Source organism: Neopsephotus bourkii, unplaced genomic scaffold (genome assembly GCF_033783945.1).
Source record: "Neopsephotus bourkii isolate Nb327-2 ecotype Australia unplaced genomic scaffold, CSIRO-AGI_Nbou_v1 NB_379, whole genome shotgun sequence".
Lineage (NCBI taxonomy): Eukaryota > Metazoa > Chordata > Aves > Psittaciformes > Psittacidae > Neopsephotus > Neopsephotus bourkii.
Window position 1 is genome coordinate 1894332 of NW_026900884.1, and position 19305 is coordinate 1913636.

The window sequence follows — 19305 nt, forward strand, 5'->3', positions numbered from 1 at the left end:
ACTGGATATCTGCAGACTTCAGTATTTGACCAATGCTGCCCGGGCTTCACAAAGCTGCTGGCTGTTGAATAATGTGGCCCGGCACAGCCTCTAGTATCTGCACACTTTATTTACTGCTGCTCCATATTCTCTCTCTATTATTTCCCTATGTTATTATATTTCTTTGTATTAAAAGAATAGATTGACAAAGAGTAAAATAGTACCCTACAAGATCACAAAGGCAACTAAGCCTTTATGCTGTACAAGCTAATGCTAGTGGTACAGGCCGATTTTCCTTCTTATGCCATGTCGAAAATGTCACTGTGAAGGAGTGGCAGTGACATTCATTGTTACTGCAGCCTGGGTTTGGGGTACAAACTCTGACTAGCTCTAGAATTAAGTAGTCTACACATTTGGGTACTTTTCAGTGGTTTCCTCTCTGCAGTGTACTGTAATTTCATTTTAATGTACTGGAGTTATCTACAAAAAAAAAAAAAGAATTGTAATGCTTACAGTTTTTTCATACCCATAGTTGTTTCTTCCTAGTATTACAAATTATTTTGAGGTAGTGTGAGTTTCCAGGATTGCTTGTTCTACAGTGTAATTGCTTCTGGATGAAATGTTAAGTTTGTCCCATAATCTGTACAAATGATTTTATCCCATCTGGTCTTCCCACCGAAAAGCAATATCAATCCTGTGCTTTGATTCTGCTGATGATAGAAATTCATGTATGTCATTGTCATGCAGGCATTGTAATGATTTTGCTATTGTTTTCTAGCTGAAGTTTCTTCTTTTGTTATATATAATCAAGTCCTGTTATTTAAAAGCATAACTATGATTGATTAAGAAATGCTCAAATATCTTTGATAGGGCAGAGACAGGATGTTTATGTGCCAGTTTGTCACCCTTTTAAACACAAATTTTCTGTGTTAATTTTGCTCTCGTACACAATGCCAGGTAATGCTACATGTAAGACTCTTGTTCTTTGTGTCTATGTCCTAATGAAGATAATAGCTTATTATATGTTCTATTCACTAACATTCTGTTGGTTCAGAGTCTTTGCAGCTGGCACTATAAGTTCAAGTGTTGTGTTAGAATCATAGAATCCATTAGGTTGGAAAAGACCTTTAAGATCATCAAGCCCAACCATTATCCCAGGACTGCCAAGACCACCACTAAACCATACCACAGGGTTTCATCTATATGGCTTTTGAACACTTCCAGGGGCAGTGATTCTATTACTTCCCTGGGGAGTCTGTTCCAACGCCTAATCACCCTCTTTGTGAAGAAGTTTCCTAATATCCAGTCTAAACCTCCCTTGGTGCAGCTTGAGGCCATTACCTCTTGTCCTACCCCTTGCTCTTTAGGAGAAGAGACTGAGCTGTGCACCTCAGTGCAATCTTCTTTCAGGTAGCTACAGAGAGCGTAAGGTCCCCCCTGAGCCTTCTCCAGACTAAACAGCCTCAGTTCCCTCAGCCATTCCTCATGAGACTTATTCTCCAGACCCTTCACCAGCTTTGTTGCCCTTTTCTGGACCTGCACTTGCTGTAATCAATCATTGTTTAGATGTTTTTAAAATCAATTTTAAATTCATGAATGTGTGCAAAAGAGGATGAGTTGTGCTGTTGATCGTGGCTGAAACCCATTTTGGTTATTCCCAAGAGTGGTCTTACACATAACATAGCTTACTTCCTTTCAGTGTATACTATAAAAACTGCCATATAATTCACTGCTCCTTCAGCTGTGCAAGCAAAAGATATTTTGTGTGTGTGTGTGTGTGTGTGTGTGTGTGTGAATATTGTTATTTAACTATTCTGCATCAAATACAAAGGCAATTTAGCATGAAATTATATGTGGGCTCTGTGTGTGTGTGAAGGCACACACATATTTATAAGTTTGTCTAGCACAGATGCTAGTTTTATGTCTGCATGTCTTTAGGTACAGGAGAGAAAGGGCTCAACATTCCATTTTTGGGTAAAAACTTCTCTTTTGTATCTTTGTGGTATTTTTGTTGTTGTTGAACCATTTCCCTGTGGGTTTTGGATAGTGCAATGCAATATGCTTTTAACAGATCTGCCAAATGTCTTCAGACAAAATGACAAGTAGCAAACAATACACAGAAACACTGAGAACATTTTCAGCATTTCCAAAGTATTTTGGATTTAGGCATTTTTAATGAAACCAAAGGAATTAAAAGAGTGGGCATATAAAGCAGAAGGTTGGTGCAAGGTTGTCTTTTTGTAGTTGCCGTTGAGGATATTGAAGACTCGTGCTCTTGTGCCAATGGGGACATGACTACATATATTATGTTTTGAGAGAATTCCCTTCCCACACTACTGGGGGACTTGCTCAATCTCGCATCAAAAATAAGCGAAAAGCAAATGCAAATGTAGGTAGCCTGGGCATGGAAAACTCGCATGTGGCACCTGGATCCTTTTCCTTGCTCAGTGAACACCTAAAAAGGATACTGAATTGGATCAACCATGTACTGAAGGGACTGAGTGCGAAACCACATAATAAGGTGAATGCTGGCTGTTGGGTGAAGGCATTGGAGGTGACTCTTCTATGGCTGGCTGTAAATGTTTCCTTAGCTTTATAATGACCCCAAAATAGAACATTTAGCTTAATGAATTAAATCCAGACAAAAAATATTTTCTTTCATTTTATCTGGAAGGGGAGGGGGAAAGTGAATTTTGAAGTAACACGAACGTTTTTCCTTCATTACTGAGTCTGGCTACAGATCTCAAAAGTCAATTATTTGAGATTTGAGCAACTCTCTCTCTTTTCCGCCCCCCCTCCCCGATATAATATTGAATAATCTAATGTTTTCCAGGAAAACTCTGTTCTTTCAAGCTTGCGCACTCTCAAAGGTTTCTAGTTTTTCAATCTTACTGCAATAATATGTAGAGATACTTGCTATTTAGAGAGCCTTTTTTTGCCTTTTTTTGCCCTATTTTTTTTTTTTCTGACAAAGCCATTGAAAACTCCCTGGAAGAATTTACTGCAGAAAATGAAAAATCCCAGTAATCACTAGAAAAAATGGTATTGTCTGTGCAGCCAATGTGAAATTAAATGTTTTTCATAGGAAGATAGTAGGAACAGTATTATTCTCTTGCCTTCTTTTTAAAGGTACATATTCTGGGCTTGTGAAAAGTATTTTTGCAATTTTTGAAGGTGTTTGACTGGTGTGTCACCATCATTTTCCTCCCTTTTTTTTTCCTTTTTAGGAACAAGGCTATTCTCCTCCTTTGAATATACCTGAATCAGAATCTCTACCATTTATTGCAAGCAAAGTATCTCAGTATTCGTGTCAAAGGAAGACAACTTTAAATAACTGCAACAAGAAATTCACGGTAATACTTATTCTATCCATTAAATAAAAACTAACTTAAGTAAAATAATTAATACAGTACTTGCACCAATATTTTTGATAGCTCCTTTACCAAATTCAAGAGTTAAAAAGGCAGCATAATATTAACAAGTTTTTAAAGTTATAAAAATGCTATACTTAAAATTGAGTGCAAGCTTAATTGCATCAAGTACTGCTGAAAGCTTAACACAGTGGATGTTGAAATAAACTAATAGCTTGTAAACACATGATTTTTTTAAAAACAAATGGTAGAATAACATTCTGAAAATGTCCTTTAGTCTTCTGTAACAGTCTTATTGAACAATCTGGAAGTAATGCTAAGCAAAAGTTTGGTTTAGGTGAATCCAAGGTACTTCACAATTGCTGTGCTGTCTTCTATTTGCCGAAATGTTTGTTTCTTCAAAAGGCGGTTGTAGACTTTAGAGTTTCAAAATTGCTTAATTATGAAAACAGATTGTGTGATCAATGTAATTACTTTAACATGACACCCCCCCCTTAAATCAGTCTAGTTAAATAGAAATATTAGAGACTATAGTATTGCCTATTTAATACAACATTACACAGTTCAGTGGGTGTGGAAGAGCCCAAGTCATCTGGTCTAAATTCCTCTTGAGTTAGGCTTAATGGCTCCTTTTGGCTTCCTGTTAGATACTCAGTGACAACTATTCAATAGGAAACATTCGACACAGGGACTTTAATGTAATATATAGTCTGAATAAATCTAGCATAGTTACATTTATACATTTCAACTCCAACATGAAACACCTCCTCATCCTCCTAAAGTGTTATTTTTTTATTATTATTTATAATTTTTATGCTTTTACTTTGTGTGTGTGCCTATAAATACACACAAATCTTTCAAGTAAATAGTATTTGTAAGATCCATACAAAAAAGAATAACAACAGATACCTGCAGTGTAAGAATGAAAACCTTTTACAAGGTAAATACTAAACCCTCTGGGAATTCAGAACTAGAGATAAACCTAAAAGCAACTCTAAAATGTCTTGATCTGGGCATTCACGGCTAAAAATTAAACAACCTGACTTTCACCTTGTAGTGATGCTCCTGAGTCACTTCCAACCCCGATGATCCCAAAATTCCCAAAGCTGCTTCTTTTGAAAGGGCTAGCTACCTTGCACCACCTCCTGCAAGAAAACAAGGCTGTGAATGTTATGATTTAACTTCTTGAAAGCTGTCATTGTTACAAATACTAAATACATCCTGCCACAGTGAAGGGCCAGATCAAATGTAGTATGACCCAAAGATTTTGTAAAATACTGTCCTTGGAGAAATAGGAAATAAATGCCTTGATTCTATACATCCTGAAAACTGTGGAATGTGAGATGCTGAATTTTCTGTAGCACGACATTTTGTCAGTCATTCTGAAAGTAAAAAAATAAAAGGAATTTTGATGGATAATGACAAAGTACAATGGCTACTCTTTGAAGGCACAAAGTTGTTAATTTTTAATTGTCATTAACATTTTGAGCAAAAAAAAGGTCTAGAATAAGGTAGCTCCCTTTTAAATAATATCTTTTTAACTTTTTTTTTTGAAACATTTAATACCTTTATTTGGAAATTTGCACAGTACTTTTAAATTTTTGAAGACTGACTACTAGAACTCTACTGAATATATAGTTTGTCTTCTAGCTGTTGAATTTCTGAATTTAGTCCAAGATTCAGTTCAAATTAAAACTATGATAGTAGAAACATATTCATCGAGTGGTTTCTGTTACATCTGTGTTTCACAGAGAGGCAGTCCCTAAATGACTTCCAGGTTTATAATTTCAGCAGTCTTAATCTCAGAGTATTTGCCTCTTGTATTTGATACATGAATCAAATTTCATACAATTATATCAAATTGATATGTCAACTTGTATTTGATAAATGAATTTAGCTGAGCACATAAGAAGCAGGGCAGTTTGAGAAGACTAAAGCACTGAGACTCCCTTCTATTATCCTATATATCGAAAGTTTCTGAGTCTGGGTACAAGTTAGGTTTCATAGTGACAAAAGTGGCAGTTTTTCATCCTCATATATTGAGCATAGGTGTTCTGAGTTGTGGTATTTTATTTCAGGAGGTGGTACTGGAAAAGTTGATAATGTGCTGTCTAACATCTGCATCTTGACAGTTGTAATGTAATTCCTTAGGGCTGTTACTCTTCTCACAACCAAAGCTTGCAATGACAGCTGAAGGCTTGAGTGTTTATGGACTGCAAGAGCTGGACCATTCCCTGGAGGCCTGCCAGTTAGTCTACCTAATGTCACAGGAGCCTGAATTTCTGTGCTTTGTCAGTCTTGTATTAAACCTGTAATTCATGTTCTCAAATAAAAGCGTTCCAACAGGTTGTTACAGTGTGAGCACTTAGCAAATGCACTGAAGCATTGGTATAATTCACTTGTGCATGCTGTGGGCAGCCAACCGTTAAATGACAGATTTTTCCTGGATTGATGTCATACGTTCTGAAAATTTGGTCCAAACCACCTTGAATTATTTGTTGATGGTAGTGTTTTGTTATAACAACTTTATTCTGTGAGCCAGGGTTGTTCCTTTTTCTTATAGATTTTGTGTTTGATTAGCTGGAAGATAATGTTTTTTGATCTTGCCTGTAACAGGGGTCCAAAGCTGCTACTTGCTTATGCACTTACAGATGAACACATGGATTCTTCCTTTTATCAGACTTTGCCCTGATACCCTGTATCAAATTTCTCTTTCATATAAGTATTAGTTATGTTTGAGAAAGAGTAATAGTTATGTTTGACATCTTTTAGTCTCTTCAAAAGAGTAGGTTAACAGCCACCAATAGGCAGTGATGTGTGTACAGTGAGGCTTTGAATGTGCTGATTTCTGGGGAAAGACACTTTTAGAGATTTGATTTCTGGAGAAATTGGTAAATAGTGACCAGTTTTAATATTGGGTCCTGTTCTGTATGCGTTTTACCGTGAAAGACCGTTTATTAAAACCAAGTGGTAATATATTCAATGAGAGGTCATGAGGACAATTTTAACACGCTATGTGCAGTTTCTGTGCTCCACTGTCCCAGTTTCCTTTCTGTAAGAGCCATAAAATAACTTGCAGAAAGGTGCAGTAAACCAGTGTTATATTGTGGAAGAAGCTACAGAGGGGTTGGCAAAGACTGTGCAGGTGACAGTTTCATGACTATGTTCAGTATGGGACAAACCCCATCTGAATTACTTTCTTATGAATTGTTAAGTAGCAGCAAGGCCTGTTGTGTGAAGAATAGACGAAGTATGTGAAATTGCATTTCAAGGAGGAGACAGTGGCATTGTGTGGCAGTTAATGTCCAAGAAATGCAACTGCTTTGGATTTGTGGGTCCTTATGTAGTTTTTGGGTCACTGTGCATCACATACCGTAGCCTCACAGTACGTAGGCTGGGAAGCACTGCCACGAGCTTAACCAATTTGGATGATTCATGAGTGCACCTGAACACAGAGCCCTGACTCCACAGGGGAACTGTTGCTGTTCAGATGGCTAAAGGGCCAGATCATTTCACCAGTTTGTACCTTAGCATGTTTCCTTATTTTTTTGTCTTAAACATTAATGTTATTATAGAATATAATATCACAATACTGTTTTCTGGCTTATTTGTAAACAGCTAGCCATCCTCTTCCTCTCTCACTGAAAATATACACTTGGGGGCTGCATTGTGTTTTCTTGTGGCAAAATAAATGCAGTCATTCTGCTGTGCCCAAGAGGGGTTGTTGGATTTGAATATTAATACCAGACTGCAATAAAATTCAAAACATTCTTCTGTGAGAAAAATACAATTTAATTCTTACAAAGAAACTAATTAAGTCAAAGGCAAATGGTTCTCTGATTCTGAGGCTTATTGCTAATGCTACTGAATGTTTCTCTGCTTCTGCTGTTACTCATCGTAATGTGAATGTGGATGTTTAGCATGGGAAAAGATGCTTGGTTTCCTTTCCACTCTGTTAGAGGGGAAAAGGAAAATCCCTTTATTTTCCCTTCTTTTGTGCCTGCAGAAACATGGATCAGTTATGCTAGTGGCTCAAGCATTTATTATGATTATTCCATTTTAAAACAGACCTCAGGAGAGCCTCAACTTTGATTTTTATAATGAACTTGGGAACTCTACAGGTAGAAAACAACTAACTGAATGCTCTACAAACTTTGTAAATGTATGTGATGTGTATACCTGTTCCAAATGAGATAGTAGTTTGGTCTGAGGCGATCTATGACCTCTTCTCATTGGGAAGGTAAGTGGGAGGGTGCTCCCTAAAATACAGAAAGTAAACATACCTGTACCTTTCAGAAACCCTTGTACGTATACTTCAAGGCTATGCTTGCTTTCTCTTGCCATTTTAAAGCATGTAATATTCATTTAGCATCTTATGTTTGTTATTACACTGTGTGTTTTAATCCAGGGCAGTGTTATGTGATTGACACACTAACTGTGTTTCTGTGCTTTGTCAGTAAATCTTTTTTTTTTTTTTCCACAATTGTCTTGTTTTCTTTTACCTTATGTGGAAAAATATGGAAATTTCTCCAGAGTACCACTTTTTCTGTTGTAAGAAATGAACCTGTTATTATTGGTTAATATGAGAAGCAGCTGGATCTAACAGATATTTATTTCTAGCAACAGTTTAAACAAGGACCTTGAGATCATGCACATTATGCTATTACTATTATTCTCTCAGCTCCTTTGTTTCTCCATCTGATCTAAAATGATGTGATAAAGTCTTTGGACCTTGACTAATATTGGGCCTTTCACTTCAGCTATCAAAAATAAAATTTAACCTCCCCCTCCCCCAAACATCAGATTAAATAAAAATGTGTAATTTTATTTGTTTGGAAATAACTTTAGTCAACACTATAGGTTGGCTCAAATTGTTTAATTCTCCTTGAAATAAGCACCTGACAGGATTTATTCTTTCTCTCTGTGTGTTCAAAACATATTCACATGCCCTATGTCTCTTCCCATTGACACATGAAATTAGGATTTACACCGAGGAAAGTGAGAAGAGTATTGGAATGAAAGATTCATTTTAAATCTCTTTAAAATCACTTCGGTCTGCTCTGAATGGATGCCAAACACTGAAAACAGCAGTGTGATGAGAACTAAGACCCAGCCTGTGGATTTACGACTTATTACATAAATTTTAAGTAGAAAAGAGTGATTGAGAGGAAAAGCAATTTATCTCAAATCGCTGCTTTGCCTAAAGTAGTCCTTCAACCAGGTATTGTGTAGGATATTTTTTTAATTCAGCACACTCATCTATTTTAGCTCCTTGGTGGATTAAGTTCAGCTGTACATTGGTATGTTGTTGTTTTTCATTTGTGCTGCAGTACTGTTTGTAGGCTCAAGTAAGATGGAGGCCTTTTTTATAAGAGATGCTGTACAAATGCATTGTAAAAGACAATTCAAGCCCTTAAGAGTTCATAGCCCTAATAGACAGCAAATGAAAGCTAGCAAGGGAAACAATGGCAAGGAGGTTTGAAGCAGCTTTCCAGGGTCACACAGCAGAGGATCAGTGGGTGTAGGCATGGGAATAAGACAAGTGGCCTGTCCATGAAACCGTAATGACTTCTTTACTAAACAGATTAGATCTAAAGTATGTTCACAATTCTGTAATACTGATGTTGTCTGTTCTTGCAGAGTCTTAAACTGAGGTTATTAAAGACTATTTTGCAGGCAGCAATGGAACTGCTCTGGCAATCTTGTTGAAACAAGCAGGATAGTAAGAAGCATAGCATGGGACTATTAGCTTCTTTTGCTTTCCTGAGTGTGAGGGAACTCATACGCTGTTATTCATGTTGGGTTCACCGTTCAGGAGGCATAAATCAGCATAGCACTATTGATTATTATATTTTTCTGAGAATTGTTCTCATATATTAGTTGTGAATCTTGCTGTTGTACTGATTTCAGTACTATAATTTTTAGCATTTATAATATATTTTAGTATGCATCTTTATATATGCTAGATGTTTATCAGTATCTTTGATTTGTCAATGATATTTTATCTTATTAGGTCTTAAACACCAGCTATTAGATGAACTTCAGACTTTCTTCCGGTGCCTCCATCCTCTTCCATATTTTCAACATAATTTAACAAAAGCTTTGTGTACTTTTATACCTGACCTGTTGGGGTCTGGAAGTCCATTCCATCCCCAATTTTTTGCATAGCCCAACATCAACATATATTCCACAGTTTCAGACATAGATGGAAAATTTACCATAAATGAAGAACTGAAATGTAGCCCCACTGTCTTTCACAATCAATTAGAGCAGCCCCTCAGAAGACCCCTGGGAGTTTGAAAATCATGTTTTCAGAATTTGTACAAATTTAGTTTTCTGTTAAACTAGTACCTTTTAAATGGGCAGTCTGAGTATTGACTTTATTGATAAATGATGACAGGGTGGTTAATGTAAAAAATATGAAGGTTTAGAATAAATGAGGGGTCAATAACTTTCCTTTTGATATCACCATAAGTAGATTTCACCAGAGATGTAACAGATTCCATGCTTTTTCCCAGCTAATATAGCAGTTTCACGTGGTTTTCCCCTCTGGAATATTATTCAACCTGGACTATAATATTCAGTAGCCAGCAACTCCACTTGGAGATCAGTTGCTTTTTTTTTTTTTTAAAGCAGAAAGATTTTATCAAAAAGAATGTCCAAAGCAGTTTTATGTAAATGACAGATCTGTAATTAATTGCAGCATTTGCAAGCAATGTTTTGTACAAGGAATATTGAATATTCAATACTATTTAATTGTTTATTTAAAATAGTTTAATGAGCTTTGCAAAGGCAGGAAAACACTGAAAAATGCAAACTAGAATGATAAAAATCCTTTGATTATATTTTCTTAGTAGCTGTCAACAGTGTGAATAATATGCTACATGAGGTTGTCTTTTTCAATATTAGTGGTGACACAGCTTTTCTGAAAACTGCCCTCCTGCTAGTAGTAAGGGGCCAATACCTCTCTAAAACAGCAGTGGTGCTGGAAGAGGTAGACACATTTATCATGATGGCTGATTATATGGCGTAGAATACATCTATTTAAATGTGCATGAGAGAGGCCACCTATTGGGGGAGAGAAAAAACATCCTTAGACTTTTTGAGCCTCCTAATCAAGATGATGACTACATAATGCTGAGCAGGTACTTAAGAGAACTATATTCTTCAGCTTTTGTGTATAGACTATTTTAGCCAGACGGTAGCAACTATATCTTTTTGGTTCTGTCCCCTGATTAATCCTGCTATTGTTATCCAGAGTAAGAAATTTCTTACTAAACACTGCTTTCTTGAGTATTCATGTGCATAGATTGTAAAGAGAGAAAAAGAAAGCAAAAGTAATAATAATTCTGGGAGTGGAATTTTAAACCTCACTCAAAGCAAGAATTAACATTGTCTACTGCATAATAGAAAAGAATTTTTGAAGCTGATAAAGAGTAAGATCCTAGAACAACAAAAAGGTAAACCCACAGCAGAGAAAACGTTTAACTCCTATCTCCCCACTTATAAAAGATATTTCCCCATTTGCTTTGCAATTCTGTGTATGCTGGGTTTTTTTGATTCAATATGTAAGCTGGGATGAACTCATGTTGCTTGTGACCTCAAATTGGTAGTTTCCCCTTTTTCTGCACTAGTTTTCTTTCTAAAAGGGAACCATAATGTGCACTTGTCTTTAACCAAAAAGTATGTAATTAAATACAAGATAATCTGTCAAGCAAATACAGATCTTTCATGGGGGAGGGGGGGCGGAAAGAAAAAGGAATAGCAGTTGACTAAATCCCATGGTTAGCAACAGCAAGCTCTTTAAAGGCAGCTGTAAGGAAGCTGTGCATTATTTCTGAAATAGAATAGTTTGTGGTTGGTTTTTATTTGTTTTCCTGGTTGTGTTTTCTCTTTTTTTTTCTTTTGTTGTTGTTGTTTTGTTTTTATTTTGTATTTTTGTTTTTTTTTTCTACCTCAAAGGAGTAGTTCTCCCACCTCCCATTGATTCCTTATATCCAAGGGCTATTTGAAGTAAATAGTGTTAGAATATTCCAGATCAAACATCTTGCTAAATAGCTCTCTTTCTCAAAAGGTCTTTCATGAAACGTTATGAAAGTGGAATTGCACAGCAGTTGTTAATCAGGGTAGCCGATAAATAAATATTCAGCTAAGGGGAGGATTCTTTCAGTGAAGTAGGCAGCAGGTGACTGATTCTTAGAGAGAGTAAGGAGTGAAGTTATACTGGTGATATGGAACAAAGCAAATCCTCTGTAACAAGCCCTAATTAATTATTTTTGTACAGCATAACATGGCATGGTGGGGAAAAAATAAAAAAAAGGGAATGTGAAGTGAAAAGAAAAAGAGGAATTTGCTCAGCCAAGGCACCTATTTCTTCTAAAGAGATAATGCCAAAGCCAATTTAGATCTCCTGGTTTTGATTTGTTAACAGGAAAGTTTTACAGGTCCAGGCTGCTGGTTTTTACTTGTTTTTATCTTCCAATACAAAGCACATTAATGCTAAGATTAAAATCAAAGCAAAATATAAAATTATTTTTCTTTAAACTACGTAAGAAAACCCTTTAATTACAAATTCATTTAAATCTGAGACTAAATGTAAACTTTTTCCTACTGAGGGTAGGAAAAAGCTGTTTAATTTTACTCCTTCCTACTATCCACTACAGTCTTGTTCTAGGAAGCCATTTTCCATCTCTTTGTCTGTATCACAAGGTGTTACTGATCCTTACTCCGAAAAAATTTCTGAACAGACACTGGACTACAGTTCTGTGAAGTGAGTTGCAGGCAGATGCACACTGACAACCCCTTCTTTGTTATTTTGGATCAAAGAAGAAACAGGAGTAAGTTGGGACATACAGCTGAAGAGTAAGAAATGGAATCTTGGACAGGAGTGGAAGACACAGTGCAGTATGGGAGCTTATGGTCTGTACCTAGACTGCCCTGTGCCATTTGAATGATGCACAAGAGCATTCTGAACAGTCAGGTGTGGGATTCATTTTAGATATTCTGAACAGCAAAAGTATCTTCTGAAAAAGGTGCACTCTTACACATATCTTAAGAAAACAGTTTTGCAGTCTTTTTTTTTTTTTTTATTTGTGCAAGGTTTCTTTAAGAAGTCAGATTTCCAGCTGCTGATCAGCTGCTAGCCTTCATAACTTCCTTTATTATGTTATTCACAAACTTCTTCTGCAGCATTTGTTCTCTCTCAAAATATTAAATTCTACAATAGGAAACCAAAACCTCTGTCTCTCTTCTCCATCACTGTGTGATCTGTTCCCTGCATTTAGTTTCTAAAAATTGCTGCTACTATATATATATATATATATATATTTGTTTATTTATTTTTTTATTTTTTTTTCTGAGAGGGACGCAGACTCCAAGGCTGCATAAATGACATATAGGTAGTTCAAACAAAGATTGTACTGACAATCTCCAGGTAGTTTTGAGTGCAACATTGAATAAACTTATAGATCGTAGAATCATATAATAGGGTGTGAAAGGACCTTAAGATCATCTAGTTCCAACCCCCCTGCCATGGGCAGGGATGCCTCGCACTAGACCATGTTGCCCAAGACTCTGTCCAACCTGTCCTATTAGGGATGGAGCATTTACCACTTCTATGGGCAACCTGTTCCAGTACTGAAGAATCATGATAGCTGAATGAGGAAAACGAGTTGCATTGCTTGTACATCTGAAAAATGAGGAGAAAGAGTTTGTTCCCTGAATTACTAAATAGAAACATGGCTACAAGTTCTGAAAGGATAAGGTGGTTTCCAGTATTGGCACAGACTCCTATTTGGTTGTATCTGGAAATGATGTCATGTACTGACCTGCTAGATTGCGTATGCTTGGGCACAATTCTAAAAATTCTGGTACTGTTTCACATTGATTTATTAGATCTGCACATTATATGGAGAGTTTATCTCAGAAAAGATTTTAAAGCTTGGCTTTGTTACACATCAGAATCTCTTCCTTCCTTTAACTCTAAAATACAATTTTTATGGTACTTGAAAAATTTCAAGTGGTTACAGAATAGCTTATTTTTATTTTATTTTATTTTTTAATATGAACTACCCTAGTGTAAAGCAGTCATTCTTGAATTAGCATACAAAGTAACCTTTCTAAGCAGGATTATACTGAATAGTTTAAGCTTTTATTAACCTTTGACTTTTTTCTATACCTTCTCTCACCCCAGGATGCCTTTGAGATAATGGCTGAGAATTATGAGTTCAAAGAAAATGAAATATTCTGCCTGGAATTTCTGAGGGCAGCTTCTGTGTTAAAATTTCTCCCATTTCCAGTAATCAGAATGAAAGATATACAAGGGCTGCCCTGCATGGGAGACAGAGTCAGAGATGTCATTGAGGTAACGTACCTCTGAATTATCTGTGAATTGATTCTTTTACAGATCTAGTTTTAGAGGTCACAGAGTGCAGCACTGATATCTGAGTGTATTTACGCAACCTTCTGTGTTTCCTGTAATAACATTATAGTATCTGTGTAACTGAGAACTCAGTGATTTCTGGAAACCTTTTGTAGTAACATAAGGTTCTGTCATGGAACCCCTGCCCTTAGGAATAAAGATAACTATTGAATAAATACAAATTAATAAATAATGCAGTACCATCTTGGTATGTCATTTGTAAAGGCTTACACTTATTTGGATGCGTCAGGTTAACTGTTAGTAGTTTTATTCATATGACTTCTCCCACTGGCAACATCATTTTGCTCACCTGAATGCTTTATTAGAAATACTATTTTTGAAAAACTGGTAAATATTTTAGTACTTTAATGTTAAATCCTACGTTGCTGTGAGTTATAAGCAGAGCCTTTATCTAGGTGATGGATGAACTTTTACATTCTTACTGGAGCTTTAAGTTTTCCCTGTAATTTTCTTTAGCCTTTTCAGATCCCACACCACACTTCTGTTATTCCAGCAGGCAGCTGATCAGGGGATCTCAGCTGTCTGGAGAGGTCATTGCTGAGTGTTATGATTCACTCTGGCTCCTTGTTTGCCTCACGCCACCAGAGCTTCTGAAGTGCTTTTTGTACCTACCACCTGGGGACTGGGAATTCAATTATGATGCCACAGAAAATGTTATGATTTGTTAGGAGGGGGGTGCTACTGGGATTTTTTTGTTTGTTTGTTTCTTTGGTTTTTTTTTTAGGTTTTATCAGAAAGGCTGAAACAACGGTACACTCAAGAAAAAAGAGATCTGTTATTACAATGATTTTTTAAGAGAAGTAAATTCAACAAAATAATGAAATCTGATTTTCAGGACAATTCATTGATAGCTTATGATAAATAACTGCTTTCTAGCTGTTTTTGACTTATTTATGACTAAATAAGTACCGTGAAATACATTCCATGGTTCCAGTTTCCACTTCATCCTTGAGTAAATTTATGAGTAATTGCATTAGGATTTGATCCTAATGGAATAAAACAATATGTTCATTAAGTGTGCTCTTTGTACAGGTTGATATGCCTTTCTTGTAGATTATTTTACTCAGTCTTATTGTAATCTTGATTTTTTTATTTTTTTTAAATAATGTCTTTGTTTAGGAAATTATTGAAGAAGGAGAGAGTTCTAGAGCTAAAGAAGTGTTAAATGATGAACGATACAAGTCATTTAAGGTAAATCTTTTAAAGTTTATTGCTGTTGTTTAAAATTTCCCTCAAATTTCCCTCCCATTAGTAGAGCTTAGACATAAACATCAATTTTGTTACAAAGGAATATATAATATCAAGTATAAAGAAAGATGTTGAATAAAGATAATGGGAAAGAGAGAAACTGAGAGAGTAAGGAATAATAGTGAAATCAGTTACCTTTCTAGTTAACGTGATGCATACACAGTTGCTCTTAAGCTTGAACTAAACAATCTCTTTGCTTGGAAACTAACACAATACATACACTTTGCTGTAAGCTTAACCCAATGTTTGGTTTATTTTTCCTTAATTGATTAACATTATAACATGGCACCATCTCATTTGGGCATTAAGAAAATACTAGGTGAAGATGACTCAGGTCTATTTTAATTCTCTTTTGCGTGAGGCAAGATGAAGAGGACTGGAGATATTTCTTTGTTAGGAAGATTGTAGGTTCAGAGTCATGATCATATCTCATACTTACATGTAATTTAAACCAAATAAATACTGCAGTTCCCATTTCTTATATGGTCAGTGAATTCTTCTCTGCAAAAATATATAATGGAATTGTTTTTCCCCAATTTCATCTGTAGTTTTGATCTCTAAAAAGTATCTTGTTTGTGTCTTCAGAAAAAATTAAAATAAAGAGTAAACCAAATAGAACTGATTAATTCTCCCCTTCATTACTCACTTTCACTTCAGCTATTGAAAGGCTCTTCCATACTCTCTGACTTGTAATACAGGTATGAGAGGATGTACAATGACTGTTGTTGATGCCATCTGTAGCAATAGTCAGAAAAGAGGTGCAGATTCACATGTATAGCAGGATTCAGGAACCAAACTTTCTTATTAATAGTAATATATATCTAGGAGCATCCATTAAGTCTTACGTTTCAGGATTTAAGAAGATTTCTTGGAGATTAGAATAAAAATCTGTCAGGGGAAATGTTATCTCAAATATGCTTTACGCTTTGTTTAACATTTCAAATTACAACAAACTTTTGTGGTTCTCGTGTTAGCTCAGCCACAGTCTCAACATTTCGGCTAAACTGGCTGTAGCTACTTTTTCCAAACAATTTCCATGTGTTTCTAAGAAAACTAAGAAGAATACCATCATATTAGTGAATTCCTAAATTTTACTGTTTAGCATGGTTCTAGTAACTGCTGCAAATCACTCATGACTTAAAAGATCACCACTGGTCCCAGGACCACAGTTCTCATATGAGTGAAGTAAGTTGCACAGTAGGGTATGACATGATCAGATTTGCCTCCTTGCAGAAGTGGGTGCTGTAGAGACCGAGTTTATATTATTCAATTTCACCAGCTGAAAAAGAGCAATACTTGTATACACAGTTGAAGAAATGGGCTGCCTGATACTAACACTGCACTCTGGGTAGTGTCTCTAAATTAACATCTATAAATATACTGAATAATGGTGGATTTTCAAATGGAAAGAAAGAAATTATGGGCTTTTTTTTTTTTTGACACACATACACACAAAAATATTTGGACAGTGGCATACAATCCATTTTCTTTAATTCTTTATCCCAATATTAATTACCTCTCTTGGAATCATTCTAAACCCAGTAATAGACCCTTTTGAAAATCTATTAGCACTAGCAAAAACATTAAAAGATAACTATCTAAGTATTTAAAAAATCACATTCTTTCATAAACACCCATGTTTCAGACAAAGAATAGGTAATTTCATCCATTATGTACAAAATGTGGGATAATTGCTATTTAATATTATAATTTTTTTTTCCTTTCTCTTAATTATTTCCAAGGAATTAATCTCATTAGAAAAACACAAAATAAAGCTACTATGGTTGGAATCCAGAGATTGCAGGTTCAATGGAAAGCAGCAGTTGTGTCTTACACAGCTACTCATTGAATTCTATAAAAGTACAAAGACACTATCGACAGCTTTAGTATTGACAAACTGAATATAAAGAGTGTTCTTTTGGGAAAGCATTAAAACTTTCCCTCTTGCTTTCATATCACTGTTCATCTGAGATATTGATCCCCTGCATAATGCTTACAACGGTGACATTTTTGCTTTATGCCCTTTCTTGGGGAATAAGTTAGTGTACAAAATTAGTTTGGAATAAATGGAATATAACCATCCTCAAACTTTAGAAACTTGTACATTTGGGCTTTTTTTTTTTTAATTTTTATTTTTTCCTTTTGAGCAAAATAGTGAAATCTGTACTCCAAGTAAGACATACAGGTATTTAGCTTGGTTCACATGAGGACTTCAAAATTGTAAGACTATATGCATAATAAGCAAGCAAACAGAAGTTGCAATTTCTACTTGAAATTGAATTCCAAGTTGAAAACCAGTATTGAGTGTGACCTCCAAGCATGTATTTTATAGAATGCAGTATAAAAATAGATTAGTTATCTTTACATACTTAGTATCTGCTTCCATGCACCATTTCAAGACCCACAGGATTCCCACTGACCTCATCTCTTGGTAGTGCAGCAACACCAACATCATGTGTACAACTACAGAGCTGGTAGAGTGTATAATACAAAATCGTAACATCAGTCAAATTAGGAAGATAGTCTTGAGACATCACTTATTCTACAAAGTCTGTGTAAGGGAATCTAGCTACTTAGCATTCGTTTTTGTATTTTTACTAAGAAATGCAGTAAAAAATAAGACTACTATCCTTACCTTAAACCTAAGTTGAAAGTGCATATTTAGATAAATCACACAAATATTCTGGAGCCACTACCGTGTAATTGTTTAAATTTCACTTTAATGTGGACCACCCATGCATAAAACCAATGTGTTCAACATAATTTTTTTAAAGAAGGGAAGCTGAATCTGTATATTTGTGTTACATTATTATCTTCAATGTAGGACAAACTCTGCCCAGATTTTTCCCTGTGAAACCTTGCTGTTACCTACTTATTGTTAATTCACTGCTCCTTCAGAAAAGAGCACTGAAATGTGTGTTCTTCTACTGGCCTTTAGCAGTTTACTTCAGTCTTTGGAGTGGGAGTGAAGACATCTGAGAAATGGTACAGAATGGGGTTACGAACTCTGGAAGAGGTAAAAGCTGTCAAGACCCTTAAGCTGTCAAAAATGCAGAAAGCAGGTAAAGTGAAAGTTTCATAAAAACTTCTATCTAAGAATTTGATAGCAGATCAGAGAAGGTGGAAAGTTCACCCATTTTCTTGCTGTGGTGTCTTGAGAATATTAAGTCATCAGGTTTAAATAATACTTGGATTAACAGAGCTCCTAATTAAAAATGGTATAATTCAAAATATATGATTTTTTTTAATTGCTTGCATGGATATCCAATGATATCTGCTATTATATGCAAAATTATTAAAGGGTCATTATTGCACAAGTCATGAAGAATTTACATTGGGAAACCAGAACTACTTTTCAGTGGAGACCTGTCTCCTCTGAGGCAGTGATAAACCAAGTTTTTTAATAAAGTACTTGTAAAATTACTTCCATAATCCCAGCACATATTAACTTTAAACTGTTAAGCAAGGTCAAATGGATAATGTTCCTTCCCCATAGATTTTTTTTTTTTGTGTAGTTTCCCTAAATAAAGGAATTGATTTAAACAAAGTAATCAGTTACATTAAGGAAAGGAGACTATATAAAATTCCACTGAAATCATGTGGGTTTTTTTTTTTTGTAATAAACCCGTATGTTTTACATCACATCAGAATCCCTTGGATCAGCTTGCCCCCATCTATGCTCCTTTGTCCTTTTTGATTTTATATATAATATCCAAATGTGAAACAAGCTGCAGGACTGGGCAGTTTTGATCCAAGCTCTGTGAACAGACATAAAGATAGCTGGACTATTTCACATATCTCTGGGCCTTATTATTTTGAGGAGACCCACCTTTTAAAGCAGTACATCAAAAATTGCCATTGATGGGAAGTGACAGGGAAGGCAGAGTAATTTATAAATATTCAGGTTTTCAGCAAGTGGAGCAATTATCCTGATTGCTATGTTATAAATTGTTACTGCTGTCACAATTTTAAACAAATTATAATGTCCTAAAAATTATATAGAAAGACAAAGATGAGGGAAGGAAGAAGCTGAAGCTGTCCCTTACCTGTGATCCCCCACATCCAAGGCAGGAGGCTGACTCCAGGAATGGTGGAGGGAAGGAAGACACTTCTAAAAAGGCTGGATCATAGTATATTTCTTTCCACAACATGTCCCAAAACAAACCTGTAGTTTCAGGTTCCAAAACTGAAACCTATAAGTTCAGGTTCAAGATTGAGCATTTCTTAATTCTTGCATTAGATAGGGTTCCTTCACCATTGTACAAG

At 35.6% G+C, this 19305-nt stretch overlaps 1 protein-coding gene across 4 annotated transcripts in view; it reads left to right on the forward strand.

The window, feature by feature from the left end:
- DNTT (DNA nucleotidylexotransferase) overlaps positions 1–19305 on the forward strand; it is a 124355-nt gene that overhangs the window by 36180 nt on the left and 68870 nt on the right. For 3 of the 4 annotated variants that reach the window (XM_061349028.1, XM_061349029.1, XM_061349026.1), the window contains 4 exons: positions 3207–3332; positions 13543–13713; positions 14911–14982; positions 17978–18101. In XM_061349028.1, coding sequence (XP_061205012.1) covers positions 3207–3332; positions 13543–13713; positions 14911–14982; positions 17978–18101 — 493 coding nt within the window. The remainder of the gene's footprint in view (positions 1–3206; positions 3333–13542; positions 13714–14910; positions 14983–17977; positions 18102–19305) is intronic. The other variant, XM_061349030.1, reaches the window with a different exon arrangement.